This window comes from Lagenorhynchus albirostris, chromosome 11 (genome assembly GCF_949774975.1).
Source record: "Lagenorhynchus albirostris chromosome 11, mLagAlb1.1, whole genome shotgun sequence".
NCBI classification, from domain to species: domain Eukaryota; kingdom Metazoa; phylum Chordata; class Mammalia; order Artiodactyla; family Delphinidae; genus Lagenorhynchus; species Lagenorhynchus albirostris.
In genome coordinates this window covers 71,793,317-71,812,629 of record NC_083105.1, presented here as the reverse complement: position 1 = coordinate 71,812,629, position 19,313 = coordinate 71,793,317, and the positions used below count along the sequence as shown (strand labels likewise).

Genomic DNA, 19,313 nt, shown 5'->3' with positions numbered 1-19,313 from the left:
TATATTTTTGTGTCATGGGAGTAATGATTGAAGAAAACTACAAGTGACACCTAGAGCATTGAGTTTTATAGAGTTTGTGTTCAGTTAAGGTAGAAACTACTGTGAATATAGAAAACTGTAGAACAATTTGTGTAGAAGACTGCATAAAGAAGAACTTCATGAAAGAAGAGAAGACATCTTAGAATTTACTTTAATGTCTTTGTTTTCAAGTCACAGACAGGTGTTTGTACTGCTCTGTTCCATAGTACTTTTCTAGATCCTGATGATAGCTTTGGTTTGGTTATTGATATAGTCAATTGAATGAAAGCTTTGTGAAAATCTTTGGGATAAGTACATATACGAAAATTGGGTTGATGAGCCTCTGAAACCTCAGTCTAGACAACATGGAGGAAAATTTTGACTCTTCAGTGGAATGTAAGGTCTAAATGCTTACAATTTTAAAAATTTTGAATAGTGGTGGTTATGGCTGTCTTTTCTCTATTTATATTTCATATGGAAAGTTATTTCTTCTCCCAATAACAGTTACCAATGAGTTTACATTAATTAGCTATCATAATCCACCTCTATAGATTTGCCACAGAAAACCATTCAAACAGAACACACTAGCTCAGGGTTCCTCAGTGTCAGCACTATTGACATTTTGGGCCAGATAATTCTTTGTTGTACATTGTAGGATGATAGCAGCATCTTTGGCCTCTACCCTCTAGATGCCAGTAGTACCTTCCCAGTATGACAAGCAAAAATGTGCCCAGACATTGCCAAATATTTTAGGATGCACAAAATCACCCTGGGTGAGAACAACTGCATCTGGATGAATCATGAATTGAAGTGAGCCTGGGGAGGGCGTCTCCAGCATGTGCACTCACTGGTGGCTATTTTGTTTATGAGTATAATTTTTTGAGTCACTAAAATGATTGTATTTTTTTATGTTAGAAATCTCTCTTCTTTTTTTTTTTTTTTTTTTTTTTGAGGTATGCGGGCCTCCCACTGTTGTGGCGTCTCCCGTTGTGGAGCACAGGCTCTGGACACGCAGGCTCAGCGGCCATGGCTCACGGGCCCAGCCGCTCTGCGGCATGTGGGATCTTCTCGGACCGGGGCACGAACCCGCGTCCCCTGCTTCGGCAGGTGGACTCTCAACCACTGCGCCACCAGGGAAGCGCCAGAAAGCTCTCTTCTAATCAACTATAATGTTAATTAAATTCCCTCAGGTAATCTTGAATAATAGTTCCTAAATTTCATCTAAGGAAGAATAAGAAAGATATTTTAAAGAGGGAATTCATTTGTGGCTAAATCCTATACCACAGAACTTGAGAATGTATTGAAACATTGCAATTGGCAATTAATTGTAATGGGACAGTTATTACTATTCTGGCAGTTTTTATTATTATTTTTTTTTTTTGCGGTACGCGGGCCTCTCACTGTTGTGGCCTATCCCGTTGCGGAGCACAGGCTCCGGACGCGCAGGCTCAGCGGCCATGGCTCACGGGCCCAGCGGCTCCGCGGCATGTGGGATCCTCCCGGACTGGGGCACGAACCCGCATCCCCTGCATCGGCAGGCGGACTCTCAACCACTGCACCACCAGGGAAGCCCATCTGGCAGATATTTTTAAAGTAGATTTTCATCCTTCTGCACATATGCCATGGAAAGTGTGATTTTACTCATCTACCTAATGAGAATGGAGCCAGGAAGGTATAGTGGTCAAGAGCACAAGCTCTAGAGTCAGCATGACCTGCGTTCAGATCTCTCCTAAATCCTTACTCACTTTGACATTTCTTAATGTTTTAAGCTTTTGTTTCTTCGCTTGTAAAATAAGGATAATAGCAATATTATCTTCTACATTGCCTCCCTAGTTCAGTATAAGTGAATAGTAAGTTTTAGCAAAAGTTTATATTTGACCTATTTGGTAATTAAAGATTTATGATATCAGGAAATGAAAAAAAATCTTCAAAACTGTAAAGATGTATTCATGTAGTTTTGGAAAGTGTGCCAGGTATGGAGCTCAATAAAACAATATGTGTAGTTATATGCACTCTGTGTAGAAAAGGGAGTTTTAATTATACCCTGAAGATTTGTTGTTAGGTGGCACCTGTATCAGAAAATAACTGAACTCTGCATAGTCAAGAAAAGGCTAAAGTTGCACCAAAAAGTGATGTGTTTCCATGTGAATTGGGACTATTTAAAGTTGCACACATGTGGATAATATTAGAGTGGGTACATCTTATTCAATAGAATAACAAAGTGGTTTCCATCAGAATCACTATCTTTTAACAGAAGCAAATTTCCATCATGATGCAATAAGATCCCTGAAGATACTATGGAGTAATTAAGTTGAAACTCCATGAAAGTTCTCATTAGCATAGTTATACTATTAGTTATACTATAAACATGTTAATTTAATTGAAAATTAAGTCAAGAATTAAGTCAATTAAGTCAAATTAAGTCAAGAAATTAAGTCAAGAACAGCTCAAGTTATTTTGAAAGATAGATCTAAAGGGTCAGTAAAATTTCTTAATGTAAAAGATAAATGCCATCATTTTTATTTATGCGATATACTGAAATATGTCATTTTTATTAAGGTTTAAAGAGAATGAAAGCCATAAGTAATCACGTGAAGACAGAATGATCTGCCTGACACCAAACCAGCAAAAATAAATAGGGTTATTCACCTCCAAGTGAGTCATCAAGACAAGGGAAGAAATACTTTCATGGTGTAGAAGCTCTAATGAGCCCAGCCACCCTCTTTGTGCCCAGAGCTGTTAGGTCACTAAACTTACTAAAGTTTCCATCAACACACAGAGAAATTTGCAAAACTCATTTAACTATATGATAAAAGAGATATGAAAGGGACTTACTGGTAGAGTATTATAAAACTTGCATGGCAATTTAATCTTGATAAAAAGTTGTGTGAGAAATTTGGAAAATTTTCTTTCCTTGTACAAGGGCATAAGTTAGCCTTAGAAGTTACCAGGCTGAAGGAATAATAAGAGGACTTTCAAAGGTGATAAAATTAAGATAAGGTTTCAGTTTTTTATTGCTATATAACAAAATACCCCAAAACCTAGCGTGCACAAGTAAACTTGGAGTAAAACATCAACAGCTTATTGTTTCTCACTGTTCTGTGGGTTGACTGGGTTCAAGTGGTTCTGCTCCACATGGCATTGACAGGGGTCGTCCGCTTGGCTTCCTCATTGAGCTGGGCTGGAGAGTCCAAGAAGGCTACACTCACATTTTTGGTGTGTTGGTGCTCCTCCATGTGGTCTCTCATATATGCCTAGACCTCTTAAAGGCCAGGCCCAGAACTGGTAAAATGTCAGCTCTGCCATGTTCTAGTGAGCAGAGCAACCACAAGTCTTGTTCAGGGAAATGGATGGATTCTATATCTTGAAGGATTAAGCAGCCCACATGTAGAGAGAGAAAAAATTAATGTGTCCATCTTTGGAAACTATCTGCTACAGATAGTGGTAGCGCAGCATAGATCTACTAACAGAATCAAGCACAAACTTATGTTTTAAAATCAGTTTGTTGGAGGCCGTGCTACGCCAAGCCCTGCGCGTGAACAGCTGCGGCAGGGGCAGCATCCAGCGGCGGTGCCAGCAGTTCCAGCCCGTTGCTTTACTTTTTAGCTGCACCAACGTAGTCATTATGCCGAAGAGAAAGTCTCCAGAGAATCCAGAGGGCAAGGATGGATCCAAAGTAACTAAACAGGAGCCCACCAGATGGTCTGCCAGGCTGTCAGCGAAAGCTGCTGGCCCCAAACCTGAACCTAAACCAAGAAAAACATCTGCTAAGGCCCTTATCCTGTGCATAGATCCTCACATGAGCCCTACTGAGAAAGAACTGGCAACAAAGGTTAAAAAAGGTGCTAAAGGGAAGAAGGAGGAAAAGCAAGAAGCTGGAAAGGAAGACACAGAAAACTGAATCTGTAAACGAAAGAGAATGATTTGTCATGAAAATTGGGGTTGATTTTATGTACCTCTTTGGACAACTTTTAAAAGCTATTTTTACTGAGTATTTTGTAAATGCTAATTTTTTAGGACTCTACTAGTTGGCATACAAAAATATATAAGGATGGACATTTTACCTTCTCATAGTCATGATTTTTTGAGATTCCCATCATCCTTGAGTAAAATAAATACCAATTTAGTATAGGAAGCTGTCTGTAAAATTGATTCACCATTCCATGCACTTGCTTTAAAAATTTAGTCCTGTGCATACTGTGGTGTTTTTACTGTGTATTTGAATTTTTTCATGCAGTTCTTCTAGAGCAATAATCAGTGGTGCTTTTGTACCTAGGTTTTATGTGATTTTAATGAAACATGGATAGTTGTGGCCACCTGCTGACTATTTGTGGTTTAAAATAAAAGGTTTTCCTGTCTGCAAAAAAAAAGTAAATAAAATAAAATAAAATAAAATCAGTTTGTCTAAGTAAAATAAATTAGAATAAGTATACAATAATGGCTGACATATGAGAGGTTACTTATATGCTTTTCAAAGATTATCTCATTTAATTCTCAGAACAACTCTTTTAAATGGTACTTTATTAGTGCCCATTCTTGAAGATGAAGAAATTGATGGACAGAGAGGTTAAATAATTTATTCAAAGTTACATATTCAGGGAGAATTAGAGTTACGATTTCAAACCAAGTGGTTTGACTCCATATTCAGGGAGAATTAGAGTTACGATTTCAAACCAAGTGGTTTGACTCCAGTGCCTATGAACCTAACCCTAGGATAAAATGCTCCAAACTTTATTTTCCCCCAGTTCACGAATTCAACAGTATTTATTCAGCACCTAATGATGTTCCAGATATTGTTCTGGTGCTGGGGCGATAGCAGTAGACAAAACAAGTTTCCTGCATTCATGGAGTTGACATTCAAATGGGAGGAAATAACCAAAACTTGGATCCTTAACATGTTAGGTGGTACAGAATGCTACAAAGAAAATATAAAGTATGGCTGGGGGTAGAGAGTGAGTTTGTCAGACAGGTCTTAGCAACTTTAAAAACACTAAAACAGCAGTTTTCTTCACTACCTAAAGTGTAAGAGCAGTTTGGGCTATAAACTATACAATATGGAGGAAGTCCCAAATTATAGTTTTTATTATTTAATGACCCATTATACATTGCATTAGATATCATTATGTTCAATCAGTCATGCATTCATTGATTCAATGACGGTATACGTACAAAATAGAAACATAGTGTTGAGTGAGACAAGTCCTCGGGCCTACAGATTTTACAGTCCAGTATTTTACCCAGCTACATGATAATGTAAATAATGTTTGTTCCTATTTAAGTATCCCTTAAACATTATAGATCTACTAAAGAAAATTAAGCACAAATCTCTTTTGAAAATTAATTTGGCCAAGTAAAATGAATAGGAATATGTAGATAATGGCTAACATTTGAGGGCTTGCTATTTGCTAAAAATTGTTGTATGTATTTTGCATGTTTTATGTGTATCTTATTTTGTTCTCATGGCAATCTAAGAGACAGTCACTTTTATTATCTTATGTTACAGAGAAGGAAACTGTGGGTAAAGAAATTAAATATCTTTCCCAAGGTCACACAATTGGCAGTAAAGCCTGGATTTGAACCTGAGTTCTTCTGAACTTATATTTTTAATTGTTATGATGATGATCGAAGCCCAAAGTATGGTCTCCACATTAGAATCATCAGAGTTTCTTGTTAAAAAAGCAGATTCTCAAGCCTCATCTCAGACCTACTGATCCAGACTGAGTGGAGTCCAGTGAAATTCAGGGGTTGCTTACTTTGTTTGAGAATCACTGAAATGTGCTAAGCTACCTCTCTTCTCGCTGATGGAAACTATCTCCTATTATATAAATGTAAAGTAACATTTCTATTGCAAACCTGTAGTGGTAACACAGTCTGGAAGATAATTTCCCAAGGAATATACTATTGATGAGACTGTAACAAGGTTGTGGGGTACTGGATTGATGTGTTAATTGGAGTTGGGGAAGGCTTGTGGTTCATTGGTTTCAGAGGATCTCCAGAATTTCTGATCTGAATTAACTCCCTTAATTTAATAAAAATTTTTTTTTGTGTGTAGGGAGTACATGCCCCACTGGGCTTCTAGGCTACCTGGCTGCTAGCTAGAGAAATTAGGTCCTGTGTTGTACTTGACAACATTAAAATTGTTTTAATCATTTTTACTGAGCACAGGAAATGTTTTAAATTCAAAACTTTCCAGAAAATAAATTTTAGTGATTATGTATAAGTTTAAATCTTTCAGATTTTGACAGTGAAAGTGGAGGGCTGTCCAAAGCATCCTAAGGGAATTATTTCACGTAGAGATGTGGAAAAATTTCTTTCAAAGAAAAAGAGATTTCCAAAGAACTACATGTCACAGTACTTTAAACTCTTAGAAAAATTCCAGATTGCCTTGCCAACAGGAGAAGAATATTTGCTGGTTCCAAGCAGGTAAGCTAAAACTTAAAATTTTATTACCCTATGGAAATTCACCATATATTATATTGTTTTAGTAGTCAAAGTAACTTTGGTCTGTGATAAATGTACTAACTTTTTTCTTCTTGTGTAAACTTTGTACTGAAGTATAACATTTTCTTTTAATGAAAACACTAAATTTGACATTTAAAGATACAGTAAATGACTGATTTTATGTATATAATTACTATTCGATTTAGCACTGCCTAATTTATTTAATAAAGATTAATAGTGGAGATAAGTGTGTGTGTGTGTGTGTGTGTGTGTGTGTGTGTGTGTGTGTCCTTACATGGTACTGGAAGAGTTATTACACAGCTTCTGGGGATATAATGAGTTTTCAACATAGTCTTAAAATAATTTATGGCTGTGAATTTTCAGAGGTATGGGCAACACAATGGAGGCCTAAATTATAGCCCTGTACTGTAGAAATTCTTACTGCTTTATAAGCACCTGGGAAATGTTATAAAGTAATATGACGTTGAAAAGTGCAAATTGCATTGGTTGATGGATGGTAACTAATTCTAAAAATAGATATAACTCTTTTCTAGGACATGAAATTTTTTCAAGTTTTACATAATCCCTTTACTCGTCTATGCATAATGAACTGTAATAATTTATTTATAGTATAAATAAGATTATTGAAAAAATTTCATGCATCTACATCTGATCATGCATTTGAATTAATTAAATAACCATTAAATTTTGAGTAGGAAGAGCATGTAGCGAAAGAACATTATAAAAAGTGCAATTGCTTAGAATATTTATCTTCAATTCATTGATTTCAAGTAGTAAAGCACTTTGGTCAACATGATTGGGTATTTTATGAAGCTGTATAATGACAGTGTCCTTTTATCTTTAGTTTGTCGGACCACAGACCTGTAATAGAGCTTCCCCATTGTGAGAACTCTGAAATTATCATTCGACTGTATGAAATGCCTTATTTTCCAATGGGCTTTTGGTCGAGATTAATCAATCGATTACTTGAAATTTCACCTTACATGCTTTCAGGAAGAGGTATGTATTTAATGAAGAATTAATATTTAGAGAAGTTAGGAGGAAAGCATATTAAAATTAATGTCATTTTCCCAGAGTTTACTTGTTTGAAAGGCAGCTGAAAATCAGAAAATAAGCTCAAAAGACCTCAGAGTGGCCAATATAAAGACATACACTCAAATAAATTCATGCAACTTGTTAAGAAGAAAATTCCTCAAAGCCCATGTGTGCTTATTTTAGACATATTTACAATGCCTATGACTATCTCGCTTTGCAAGCCAAAGCAGACTAGAAGTAGCAGTTTTAAAAGGTGAAATTAGTAAGCATCATTTGTTTAAACACACCCACCCAACCTACACATACACACAAACATACACACACACACACACACACACACACAAACACACGCACGTGCGCGCAAAGAAAAACTAGGAATGGCCACCACTGCAGTCAGGGAGTTTTATTTAACAGTGTAACAGTTCCTGACCATTCAGACCATTCTGTGTAGGGACTATAATAGCTCTATTCTGCTGCACAATCCCTGAGGGGTTTACAAAAAAGAATAAAAATGGGTGTTTATAATGCTAGCTCTTCCTCCTGGAAGAAAGAGAGATCTTAGTGCTCCAGAGGGAAAATATAATTTTTTATGTGCTTAAAAATCAGCTTTATGGAGGTGGTACTGTATTCTGAAGTAAACCTTATGTTGCTTGCAGTTAATCGACATATAGAAAGTTACATCACATCAAAGTGTTGGTTTTAGCATGACTACCAACCTCTTTTTAAAAGTTATGGGAACTTATTTATGATTCTCTTTCTTCATCTATTACACATACTAAACTACTTAACACCATGAACCTGAAATCTATCTTAGGTTGTATACTGGGCATTTTATTTACTTCATTCCAAAATTGAGGATAAAATATTTAATATTATATTTAATAGATATGGATGGGGACTCATATCATTAACGATTCCAGTACTTTCCTTCAAAACAAATATATCTCTCTTACTGTCATTTGTGGTGTGTGCAGTGAATTTTTCCCCTTTAATTTATGGAGCCGCTAATAATTAATGGCTATATGTGGGTTCATTTAAACTTCTTTCAGAACGAGCACTTCGCCCAAACAGAATGTATTGGCGACAAGGCATCTACTTGAATTGGTCTCCTGAAGCTTATTGCTTGGTAGGATCTGAAGTCTTAGATAATCACCCAGAGAGTTTCTTAAAAATTACAGTTCCTTCTTGTAGAAAAGGTAAGGAAATTAATTAAAAACTTTGAATTGTACCACTAAAGAAATCTAAACTTTTAAAAAAAGCTTTATAGTTTTGTGACAGAATAAGGTTCTTTCCAGTTTTGTGACACAATAAGGTTCAGCTAGGGTGTTGATGAAGTCTTCTTTGGATTATGTAGGCTGTATTCTTTTGGGCCAAGTTGTGGACCACATTGACTCTCTCATGGAAGAGTGGTTTCCAGGGTTATTGGAGATTGATATTTGTGGTGAAGGAGAAACTCTGTTGAAGAAGTGGGCATTATATAGTTTTAATGATGGTGAAGAACATCAGAAAATCTTACTTGACAACTTGATGAAGAAAGTAGAAGAAGGTATGTGTTGATACAACTTACAAATGTTTTTAAGTGATCCTTTCAATATTTGTGAAGTGAGGTTTGAAATAAGTGTAAAAATTATTCTTATCCATAAGGGATGAGTTAGAGGATACTACATTCAATTGTAGTGACAGTTCAGAAAAATATGTTTATTACCCAGTAAGATCTTATACTCTAGATTCAGAAAAAATGTTGGTTTGAGAGTTTGAATACTGGCTATTGAGCAACATAACCTCATCTGTGAAATAAGAGTACTGACCAAAACTACCTCATAGAATTGTTATGAGGATTAAAATAGATGATACATGGAAGTAATTTAGCAATGATAACCATAGGCTAAGTGCTCCAAGAATGTTGTAAAAGTAAAGAATATATAATTTCCTAGTCATGTATCGATAGTCTAAGGCAGTTCTGAATTCTACTTTCTAGTGAGTGAGCCTAGGAATGAGTATTTAAAATTCCTAGTAGATAGGTATTAATTCAACTTTTAAAACTTTCTCAGAGTTTCTAGAGAAAAATAAGATTGGTAAGAAAACCTTAAAGAGTGATTAGAAATCATAGAAAGTATGTGATTATTTCTGTAAATCAAAAGGACAAACTTATGTACAACCTTAATAGTTTACCTTTAAAAAAAAATGTTTTATGTACTTCTCAGGAGACCTCCTAGTGAATCCAGACCAACCAAGGCTCACCGTTCCAATATCTCAGATTGCTCCTGACTTGATTTTGGCTGACCTGCCTAGAAATATTATGTTGAATAATGATGAATTGGAATTTGAACAAGCTCCAGAGTTTCTTTTAGGTAACTATTTTTGTTAATTTGAGAATAAAAATTAGAGTGCAACTTTTATTTATAATCTAGAAAATATTTACATATAATTATATTGTCATAGTTTTTAGTGTCTTCATATATTTTTTGTAATGTTTTTCCTTTGGGATAATATATTTTAAAGTAATATCATGTTGGTACTTCCCTGGTGGTCCAGTGGTTAAGTTTCTGCACTTCCACTGCAGGGGGCGCGGATTTGATTCCCTGGCCAGGGAGCTAAGATCCTGCCTGTGGCACGACACGGCCAAAAAAAAAACCCCAACACTTTTGTAGGCTGGGTTTGAGTTGAGATGGGACCACCATGGAAGCACACATATTTATGAAATATGTCCTTGCATTTGCTTTAATTTTCAGTGATAAGGAAGGCATTTAGGAAGTTTTCAGTTGAGTAATGCAGCCATTTTTCAGTCACAAAAAGAATAAGTAAAGGAAGAACACCTCTAAGTAGTCATTGTAGCAATTTTGTTGCCAAGTATGACAATCATAAATTTTCATTAAAATATTCATAAAAAGCCAATTTGAGATTAAAAATTCAGAAGCATTAAATTGGTGATGTACTCAAGTTCTAAACATTCCTGAGAATACTTGGGAGCTATGGAGCGTATAGAGTTGATTTAATGTAAAGTATTTGAAGACAATTCTGACTTTACTTTGTGGAGTATTTGTTGTTGTTATGTGTGTATACATTTTATTTTAATTAAATTTCCACAGAGAGAATGACTAGACGATGTGTCAGGATATTAATATTATTAACAAACAATGTCCAAAATTTGGGATATGACATGTAGGGGTAAATAAACTCCTTTGTACCATTATTCTTTACATTGATTGGGAAATTTTGAATGATTTTAAATGCCTTTGCACTCTGAGAGTGAATATATTAGTAATAGTAGGCTAATGCAAAATGCTGAATTGTTAACACTGAATCTTAGATCTTAACCAACACCAAACTTGACTTGTGATTTGAAAGATACAGACAAGTACTAGACATACTATTTTCTTTCTCTGAAAGGGTCTCAAGCCATCAGATACAGCTCCCCCAAATATACCCTTTTAGTGCACTAAGTTGTGTTTCAGATTAATGGACATGTTTTGAGCAATGTTATGTAGAAATGTTCAAAAAGTTCACTTTTGAAGCACCTGTGTTTTTCCACCAGTTTTACTGAGGTGTAATTGACACATAGCACTGTATAAGTTCAAGGTGTACAGCATAATGACTTGACTTACATGTACGGTGAAACGATTACCACAGTAGCTTTAGTTGACATCCATAATTGCATATATATAAAAAATAAAGGAAAAAGAAAGAAGTATTTTTGTTCTTGTGATGAGAACTCTCAGGATTTACTCTCTTAACCACTTTCATACATAACCTACAGCAGTGTTAACTGTAGTTATCATGTTGTACAGTACATCCCTAGTATTTATTTACCTTATAACTGGAAGTTTGTACCTTTTGACCACTTTCAAAAGCACCTGTGTTTTCTATTCTTTCTTTAATTATGCAGATAGGAAAATGTTTATAAGAGTACTCCCCATTCTCTAGCCCCATTTCCCATAAACTCATAAATTCCATGTTTATTTATTATACAAAAAGCAATCTAGGTCAGGGTTTCTCAACCTCTGCACTGATGCTGTTTGGGACTTGATAATTCTTTGTTATGAGGGGTGTCCTGTGCATTGCAGGGTGTTTAGCAGCGTCCTTGGCCGCTACCCACTAGATGTCAGTAGTATCTCCTCACCCCGTCTCAGATTTGACAATCAAAACTGTCTCCAAACACTGTCAAAGGTGGGGGCTGGGGATAGGGAGCAACGTCACCCTAGCTGAGAGCCACTGATCTGAACAAATCAGATAAATCCTTCTAAAAGCATTTTACAATCAGAAACACCCTGGTATCTTTATGCTGGGATGATCTGGGGGAGGTCATTCATCTCCCTCCCTTCCGCATTTTCTTTGTGGGACAGGAGTGAATTTTAGGGCTTCAGTTAACCCTTTCCTTCCCAGATAGCAGTTACTATTAGGCAGTGACTATATGACACATATTAATAGATTTGTGAATATTAGTAGACTTGTTTTTGTAAATACAGTTGACCCTTGAACAACACAGATTAGAACAGTATGGGTCCACTTATCTGCAATTTTTTTTTCAATAAATACAGTACCTGTATTTTTATTTTACAGATCTTTAAATAAATGTAGGGAAAAGTTTGTGTTCAATTAGGGATTATAGTGTGTGAAATCAAAAGAACTAGGGTTTGAGTCCTGATTGTATCTAAACTGTTTTCAGCTTCCTTTCCTTGGGTGAGACATTTTTCAGTTCCTTCGTTTTTGAGGCAGAGACAGCAGTGTGCAGATTTTCCACTGCACTCGGGGCTTCTGCATTCCTAACCCCATGTTGTGTGTTGTGCAAGGGTCAACTGAATATTTTAAAATACACATATATGGGGTTTTGTTTGTCTATCTGAAGAGTTATGGGAGGGGGTACATTTCCTCTTTAAGGGACTATTTTTCCAGAGAGCCACAATAGAAGATACTTCAGTGGTATTATGTGTCAATTTTTTCACACCTTTGTGTCACAAGTACACAATAGCAGTCCTTAACCTTATTTTTCCTCTTAGTTACCTGAAGAGTACGACAGCCCATACTCCAATTTAATATGGCAGTGATTATGAAATAGGAAAGGGCTTTAAAAAATTAGAAATCTCTACTACTCCCACCTGAAAATTTTATGTTTCCCTAGAGTGTATTTCTTTTCTCTGCTCATTAAATTTTTTCTTTGTTGTCAGTATTTGTTCAGATTGAAGGGAATCAGAGCAGGATATGTCTATTATTTAAGTCTCCATCTCTTCTTGTCTCCCTTCCCCCTCCACTTGCTTTCCTTCTCTTTTCCTTCTTCTATTTGCCCAATCCTGTTTTGAATCCAATACTTAACTGTTACTATAGCCTTCGTTTCCCCCTGAAACTCCATCTTAGTTCATGGAGTAGAAGAAGGAAGAGAAAGCATTAAAGGAGACTTGATTCAGTGAAACTAGTGGGTCATATTTCTCTTTGAAACAGATGTAATTACAAAAGATACAATTTATTGAGTTTTTCTGCTTGCACAGATTAACCTAAGTGCTTTGTACTTTCTTTACAAAAGGTGACGGCAGTTTTGGATCTGTTTATCGAGCGTCCTATGAAGGAGAAGAAGTGGCTGTGAAGATTTTTAATAAACATACATCACTTAGACTGTTAAGACAAGTAAGAAATGCAACAGTATTATTACATTAAATCATACATTGTTAATCTCCTGGAACTCTTGTTTTGCATGCATTTGTAATTACCGTATTTTCCCTCAAAGTTTACTTGAGTTTAGTTATGAAATCCTACTTTTGTCCTTTCTTTATGGAGTGAAATAGCTTACTTCTGTTGAAAAACAAAGACAGTATTCTGAGAATTTTTGTTCCAGGCTTTACAAGCACAGAAGAAAAGAGGGTACCTTTTTTGCATTTTTGTAATTCAAAGGAACCAAAATCCATACAACAGTAGTCCATTTAAACACTTCTCTTGGCCTCAGTTAAGTCACACGTTCTTTTCTCTGCAAGCACCAATGTTCAGGGCAGTACTGTTGCTGATTGGCTTAGGCCTGTGTTATTGAACCAATCACTGTGATAATGAGCAGGGTATTATTTAAAATATCCCCACCTTTCCCTGAAGCTGAGATTGGGGTCAGTTCCCCTTAAAGTTCACGGGCTGCTTGGCTGAGGGTTGGATACCTCAGCAAAAGTCAGGGTACTGTTAGGAAGAGTGAAAGTTGATTGAATGCATAACCAAGAGTGGTCACTCCAGTACCCTCTCTTGTTTTGAATACTGGTGGGGATTTATTTCTTTTTTCTGAGTCCTAACAGTAGGGATGAGTGAGAGAGACAGGGTGAGAGGAGAGATAAAATCCATGTGAATTCTGCAGTCTTACACCAGAACTCAACCATATTTTTGAATCTATTCTTTCTTATTTTTTTCTTGATTTATTAAAAAAAAATTGTGCCTGAATCTGAATCTAAATAACTTATATGAACAAAAAAATACAGTTGCAATATATTAGTTACTCTGAATAATGAAAATAATTTCATGTCTGTGTAAAATATCCTGGAGTAATTTTGATTATTAGTACCAAAAATTACACTGTAGCTGTAGGAATAAGCTAATAAATATTTTGTATATAATATTTTGTAAGTCAGTGAACCAAATCTGAGCACAATCTCTTTCTATCTGTAGGCAGTTTGTTGTATTAATTGTAATTTTTCAGTCTTGATCATTAGTCTTCAATATGTTTCAAATTTTATGCAATGTGCTCAGGGAACCTTGTTGGAAATCAGAACACTAGAAAGGTTTATGGGACTGATTAGTGTATGGGCAGCTAGGTGAACCAAGGAAATAGTAGAAGAAATAGAAACAATGGAGTGTGTGTAATATGCCTCTTTAGAAAAAAAGAAAAGGAAAGGAAAACACTTGTATTCAGTGCTGCATTTTAAGGGTCATTCTACCTGTGGTCATGAATCGGGGCTGATCTGTTACACTCTTTTTGTTCCTTTCTCTTTGCAATCAGTGAGCTGTTTTTCTAGGATAGGAAATTTGGATTAGGCTCCAGTCTGTGCTTATGAAAGAAAACAAAGCTAACTTGACTTGTTCTCATCAGTTTTAGCCAACTGAGCTAATCAGACATAGAAGAAAAAAAGATTTTTATCTACTAAAGAAGTATGATTGCAGTCTGAAGTCCGTGTTCTTGAAAAATCCCCTCTCAGGGCATTGAGCCTTTATTCTTCAGCTTGCAGAATTCTTCACACATCAGTTTCCTGATAAATGCAGTTGGCACTGATACTCATCTTTGAAGCTGGTTGTTAAGAAGCAGAGCTTCTGCAGAAATCATAATTTAAAACATGAATCAGGGCTTCCCTGGTGGCTCAGTGGTTGGGAGTCCGCCTGCCGATTCGGGGGACGCGGGTTCGTGCCCCGGCCCGGGAGGATCCCACGTGCCGTGGAGCGGCTGGGCCCGTGAGCCATGGCCTCTGGGCCTGCGGGTCCGGAGCCTGTGCTCCGCGGCGGGAGGGGCCACAGCGGTGAGAGGCCCGCGTGCTGCAAAATCATAAAAAACAAAAACAAAAACAAAAACACATGAATCAGTTTAATACCACATAAGCTATAAATTTCAACTAAATACAGTTTCAGAGTAGAGTGAAATATACAGAATAACATGTATGGAATTCAAAACAATAGTATCATGAAAGAGGTTGTAAAGTCTCACAAGATGTGGCCTAGGAATCAGATTGGAGACCTCTCTGTTCCAGCTAACTTCTTGGATTAGAGAGAGGTTGTTGCACCTGGTGATTGCTTTCTTTAGTAAGGGTGGTCCAAGGCAGGTCACTCTGAGGAAGTAAGAGTTTTGAGCTAAGATCTGAATGGCAAGAAGCCTTTAGCTGTGTGAAGGGTGAAGGGATTTCTAGGCAGAGGGATCAGCAAGGGCAAAGACTCTGTGGCTGGAAGGCAGGAGCTGGGTGTGTGCGGTGCTGGGGATTTAATGAACACCAGTGTGGCAGAAGGGTGGTGAATAAGGAAGAGAGAGAAAGGAGATGAGGTTTGAAAGATGGGCTAAGGCAGATCGGGTCAGGCCGCAATGGCTGTTTAAGTTCATGGGATCTTAATCTATTGGGTTGGCCAAAAAGTTTGTTTGGGTTTTTCTGTAACACCTTGTGGAAAAACCCAGACGAACTTTTTGGCCAACCCAATAAAAGTAACAGGAAGTCATTAGAGAGTTTCAGGCAGGGTCAATGCCATGCATTTCTTTAGACTTAGACATTTCTCTCCAGAAAACTCTCTAGTCATTAAACCAGAGATAATAGGCAGGTTGTACCTCACATGCCTCAAAGTGCAGTTGATTAGTAGTGGCTGCTCAGGATGTTGGGCTGAGAAGGATTCTGTGGCTAAGGAGGATTCAGTAGGCAAGACTGACATGACCTATTAGTGTGCCACAATAGGACAGTGTCCTGTCCTAGCATTAAATGTTCCAGTAAAGCAGAGCAAACGGAAAAAGAGAACTTAAAATTGTAATTCAGAATATGGTTGCAAAACCAGTGGTTTAATTCTGAAAATGTGGAAAATGTAAAAAAGCTCAAAGAAGAAATGGAAAGTTTGCTATAATCCAGTCACTCAGGGAAAAGTGCTCCAAGTGTTGATGGGCTTAAGGAAGGAGACACTTGGGTAAAAGCTGATTGTCTATGACTCTGAAATGCTTCTTGACTTTGCAGGAGCTGGTGGTGCTTTGCCACCTCCACCATCCCAGCTTAATATCTTTGCTGGCAGCTGGGGTTCGTCCTCGAATGTTGGTGATGGAGTTAGCCTCCAAGGGTTCCCTGGATCGCCTGCTTCAACAAGACAAAGCCAGTCTCACCAGAACGCTGCAGCACAGGATTGCACTACATGTGGCTGATGGTCTGAGGTAATAGATTAGGTCATGCTGTTTTCTATTCAGGGCATGATGAGTGTGAGCCCCAAATTACTCTCAGACTTTGAGAAGAACGCTTCCCTGTAACAATGTGTCCTGGTAATATTTCACAAACTATTTGGGTGTAAAACTACCATTTCCCTGATAAGATTTTATAATTTCATAAAATAAGAGTAGGAAGAGCTTGCAGATCTCATAGCTAGCAGAATTACAGTTGGAACCCAGGAGGCCTTCTCCAGAGCCCATGATCTTAACCCTGTATTGATCTACCTTCCCTAAAAAAATATAGGTAAGGCTTCAAAGTATCAAGGAAAGTGTCAGTTATCATGGGTAATTCTAATGAGGAAAGATGAGGCCATATTTCTGAAGGGGACTGGAGTGATTTGAGTTGGGTTGTCCTGTAAGACCATAGTGTGTCTCAGAGGTGCACCCAGCCCCACAGCCAGATGGCATCCGGACAGAGCCTTGGAGGGTGGAAAGGCCATGGCCTTTGGAGACAGAGGGACTGTCCACACACTTGCTTTGATTTTATATCTCTGATTCTCTCTTTCTTGTAGTCTCTAAACTGTGCCTAATACTTAGTGAATAGTGTTTCGAGTTCTTCTGTAATAATTGAAGACATCCCAAGTCAAACTCTTGATTTCCCCCTTTTCCACTGCTCTCCATCTCCGGTCACCCAGTTGTGTCACCTTGGAATCATCCTTTAGTCCTTCCTTTCTCTCACATCCCACAGCTCATCCTTCAGCAAATGTCTTTAGCAAACATATCTCAATGCAGCTCCTTCTCCTAACTTCTCTCCCTCCCAGCAGTGTCTAAGCTGCTGTCATCTCTTCTCGCCCAGCTGGTCTCCCTGCTTTCACCTTTGCCCCCCAGATAACCTGCTTTTCACACAGTAGCCAGAGTGATCATTCTAACATGGAAGTTGGATCACATCTTTCTCCTGTTATCAACCCTCTCCCACCTCACTCTGGTCACTGTTCTCAGCCACTCGCCTCCCCGAGGCTTCTGGAATATGCCAGAGACTTTATACCAGCTATTCTCTTGGCCAGAATGTCGAACCTCCAGATATCCTCTTGGATCACTTCTCATTTCTTTCAGGTTTCTCCTCAGGGAGGGTGTCCCTGGCTACCTTGTGTCTCTTTGGCACCTGTAGCACTTATCACTGCCGGGTATTCTTTATGTTTTTATTTTAAAAGTTTGTTTATTGTCTGTCTTTGCCACCAGAATCTAAGTGCCACGATAGCAAGGATTTTTCCTCTTGTTCACCGTTGTACCTCAGCACCTAGAACGGTGCGTTCTCATTACACATGTTGCCACTGGGGAGAGAGGGAGGAAGGAAGGAAGACAGTGCCTGGTGCATGGTAGCCACAAAGTGGATGCAAATTTCCTTCTCTTCCTTTCCTTCTTAAATAGTGTCTATTCCTTTTGAGCAGTATCCAGAAATGTAAATGGAATGGATGGTAAGGAGAACAAACACTGATCACAAACAAATAAAACTAAACTATTGATATATATAACTATTAATACTGTATAGGGAATATAATAGGAGAATAAAATGAGTAGATTTCCTTTCCTGAAAGAGTCCGGAAGCTATTGAAAAACACAGATTATTATATGAAACAGGAATGCAAAGATTTGGATCTGGGTTGCTACATCCACTTTTGAACACCAGGGGGAACTTTGTACTAAATTAATCTAGATAAAGGGCAACTATGTCTTATGTATTTCAAAAGCTGTATTGGTCATTTTCCTTGATTAAACCGACTCCAGGTCCTGGTTTTTCCCTAAATCTTCCACATAATTCCCAAAGTGCTTATTTATAAAATGAATAATTGATTTTTTAAAAAAATTCATCACTGTTTGAAAGACCTCATCTCTTAAATAACTTGAAGACCTTACTTAAAATAACAAATCCAGCAGTTTCTGTTAAAGTAAGTGAAATCTCATCATATTTTCCTATCATTTGCCTGATTTGTTCTCAGCATAATGCCAAGGGAGCTTTCTGGGTCTTGTGCTACAAGAGGCTAGTAGATTTCAGTAGCAATCGATCTTCTCCCAGCACTAAGTATTTAAAAATCTCAGCATTAGAGTTTGTCTTCCCAAATATATTTTAGCACAGAGCTATAACTATGGAGGTAGAAAGAGACAATAAAGTCGCACGCCTCTGCAGTCCCTTAAATGATGGCGCTGTTTAGAGTGACATACAGGAACTTTCTTCATGTTCCATATTTTCTCTTTTGCAGTCTTGCCTTCAGCTATTAGTTCACACCTCTAACTGTCTGCTGCTTTGAGTTCTTTATTATAATTCTCAACTACCTTTGAAGATATGGTCACCTATGTTTCCCATAAGCTTCTGTGTTTCAGTATGTTCAAAATTGAATTTGCTTTCTCTTTTTCCTTCCACCATGAATCTGTTCTTTATCTTGTATCTCCCATTTGCCAACAAAGGTCTTCGTAGTCACATCCAGAGCAACCCCCTCTCCCACAAAAGTAAGTACTCATTTGTCTGCCAGGTCCTTGACTGTTTTACATCATCTTTTTAATTGATTAATTTATTTTTATGCCACTACTGCTGACTTGGTCCGGTACCTCTGGGGAACTATCAGAACATTTCTGATATTATATTCTTCTAAAATAAAAATCTAATTATCCTTGAAATTCCCTGGCATTCCAAGTTATCTGCAGAATACATCTAAACTCCTTGGCCATAGTGTCAAAACGCTTTATGTATCCTCTAGCCTGCCTCTCCAGCCTCCTCCCATTCCACTGCCCTCGTTCTAACCATGCTGAAGGGCTTGACTTCTCACTGACATCCATGTCTGTCTTTGCATTTGTCATTCCTGTCTTTTCAAAAAATTGTCTGCCTAGAGAACTCATTTTCCTCTAGAATTTGCTCACATACCATCTCCACAATGATGTCTGACTGCATCATGAAGAGTTG

The 19,313-nt window shown here is 37.5% G+C and overlaps 2 protein-coding genes across 3 annotated transcripts in view; both read left to right on the top strand.

The window, feature by feature from the left end:
• LRRK2 (leucine rich repeat kinase 2) overlaps positions 1-19,313 on the top strand; it is a 154,293-nt gene that overhangs the window by 101,357 nt on the left and 33,623 nt on the right. The window contains exons 34-40 of the mRNA XM_060166543.1: positions 6,254-6,441; positions 7,325-7,479; positions 8,565-8,711; positions 8,870-9,061; positions 9,720-9,866; positions 13,034-13,134; positions 16,176-16,366. Coding sequence (XP_060022526.1) covers positions 6,254-6,441; positions 7,325-7,479; positions 8,565-8,711; positions 8,870-9,061; positions 9,720-9,866; positions 13,034-13,134; positions 16,176-16,366 — 1,121 coding nt within the window. The remainder of the gene's footprint in view (positions 1-6,253; positions 6,442-7,324; positions 7,480-8,564; positions 8,712-8,869; positions 9,062-9,719; positions 9,867-13,033; positions 13,135-16,175; positions 16,367-19,313) is intronic.
• On the top strand, positions 2,992-4,442 carry LOC132529691 (high mobility group nucleosome-binding domain-containing protein 3-like). Of its 2 annotated transcripts, XM_060166542.1 has the most exons (2): positions 2,992-3,790; positions 3,833-4,442. In XM_060166542.1, exons 1-2 carry the CDS (start codon positions 3,644-3,646, stop codon positions 3,917-3,919), a joined length of 234 nt encoding a protein of 77 aa, XP_060022525.1. In that variant the 5' UTR covers positions 2,992-3,643; the 3' UTR covers positions 3,920-4,442. The 2 variants fall into 2 exon arrangements, with proteins under 2 accessions (XP_060022525.1, XP_060022524.1); XM_060166541.1 differs by having other exon boundaries at positions 2,992-4,442.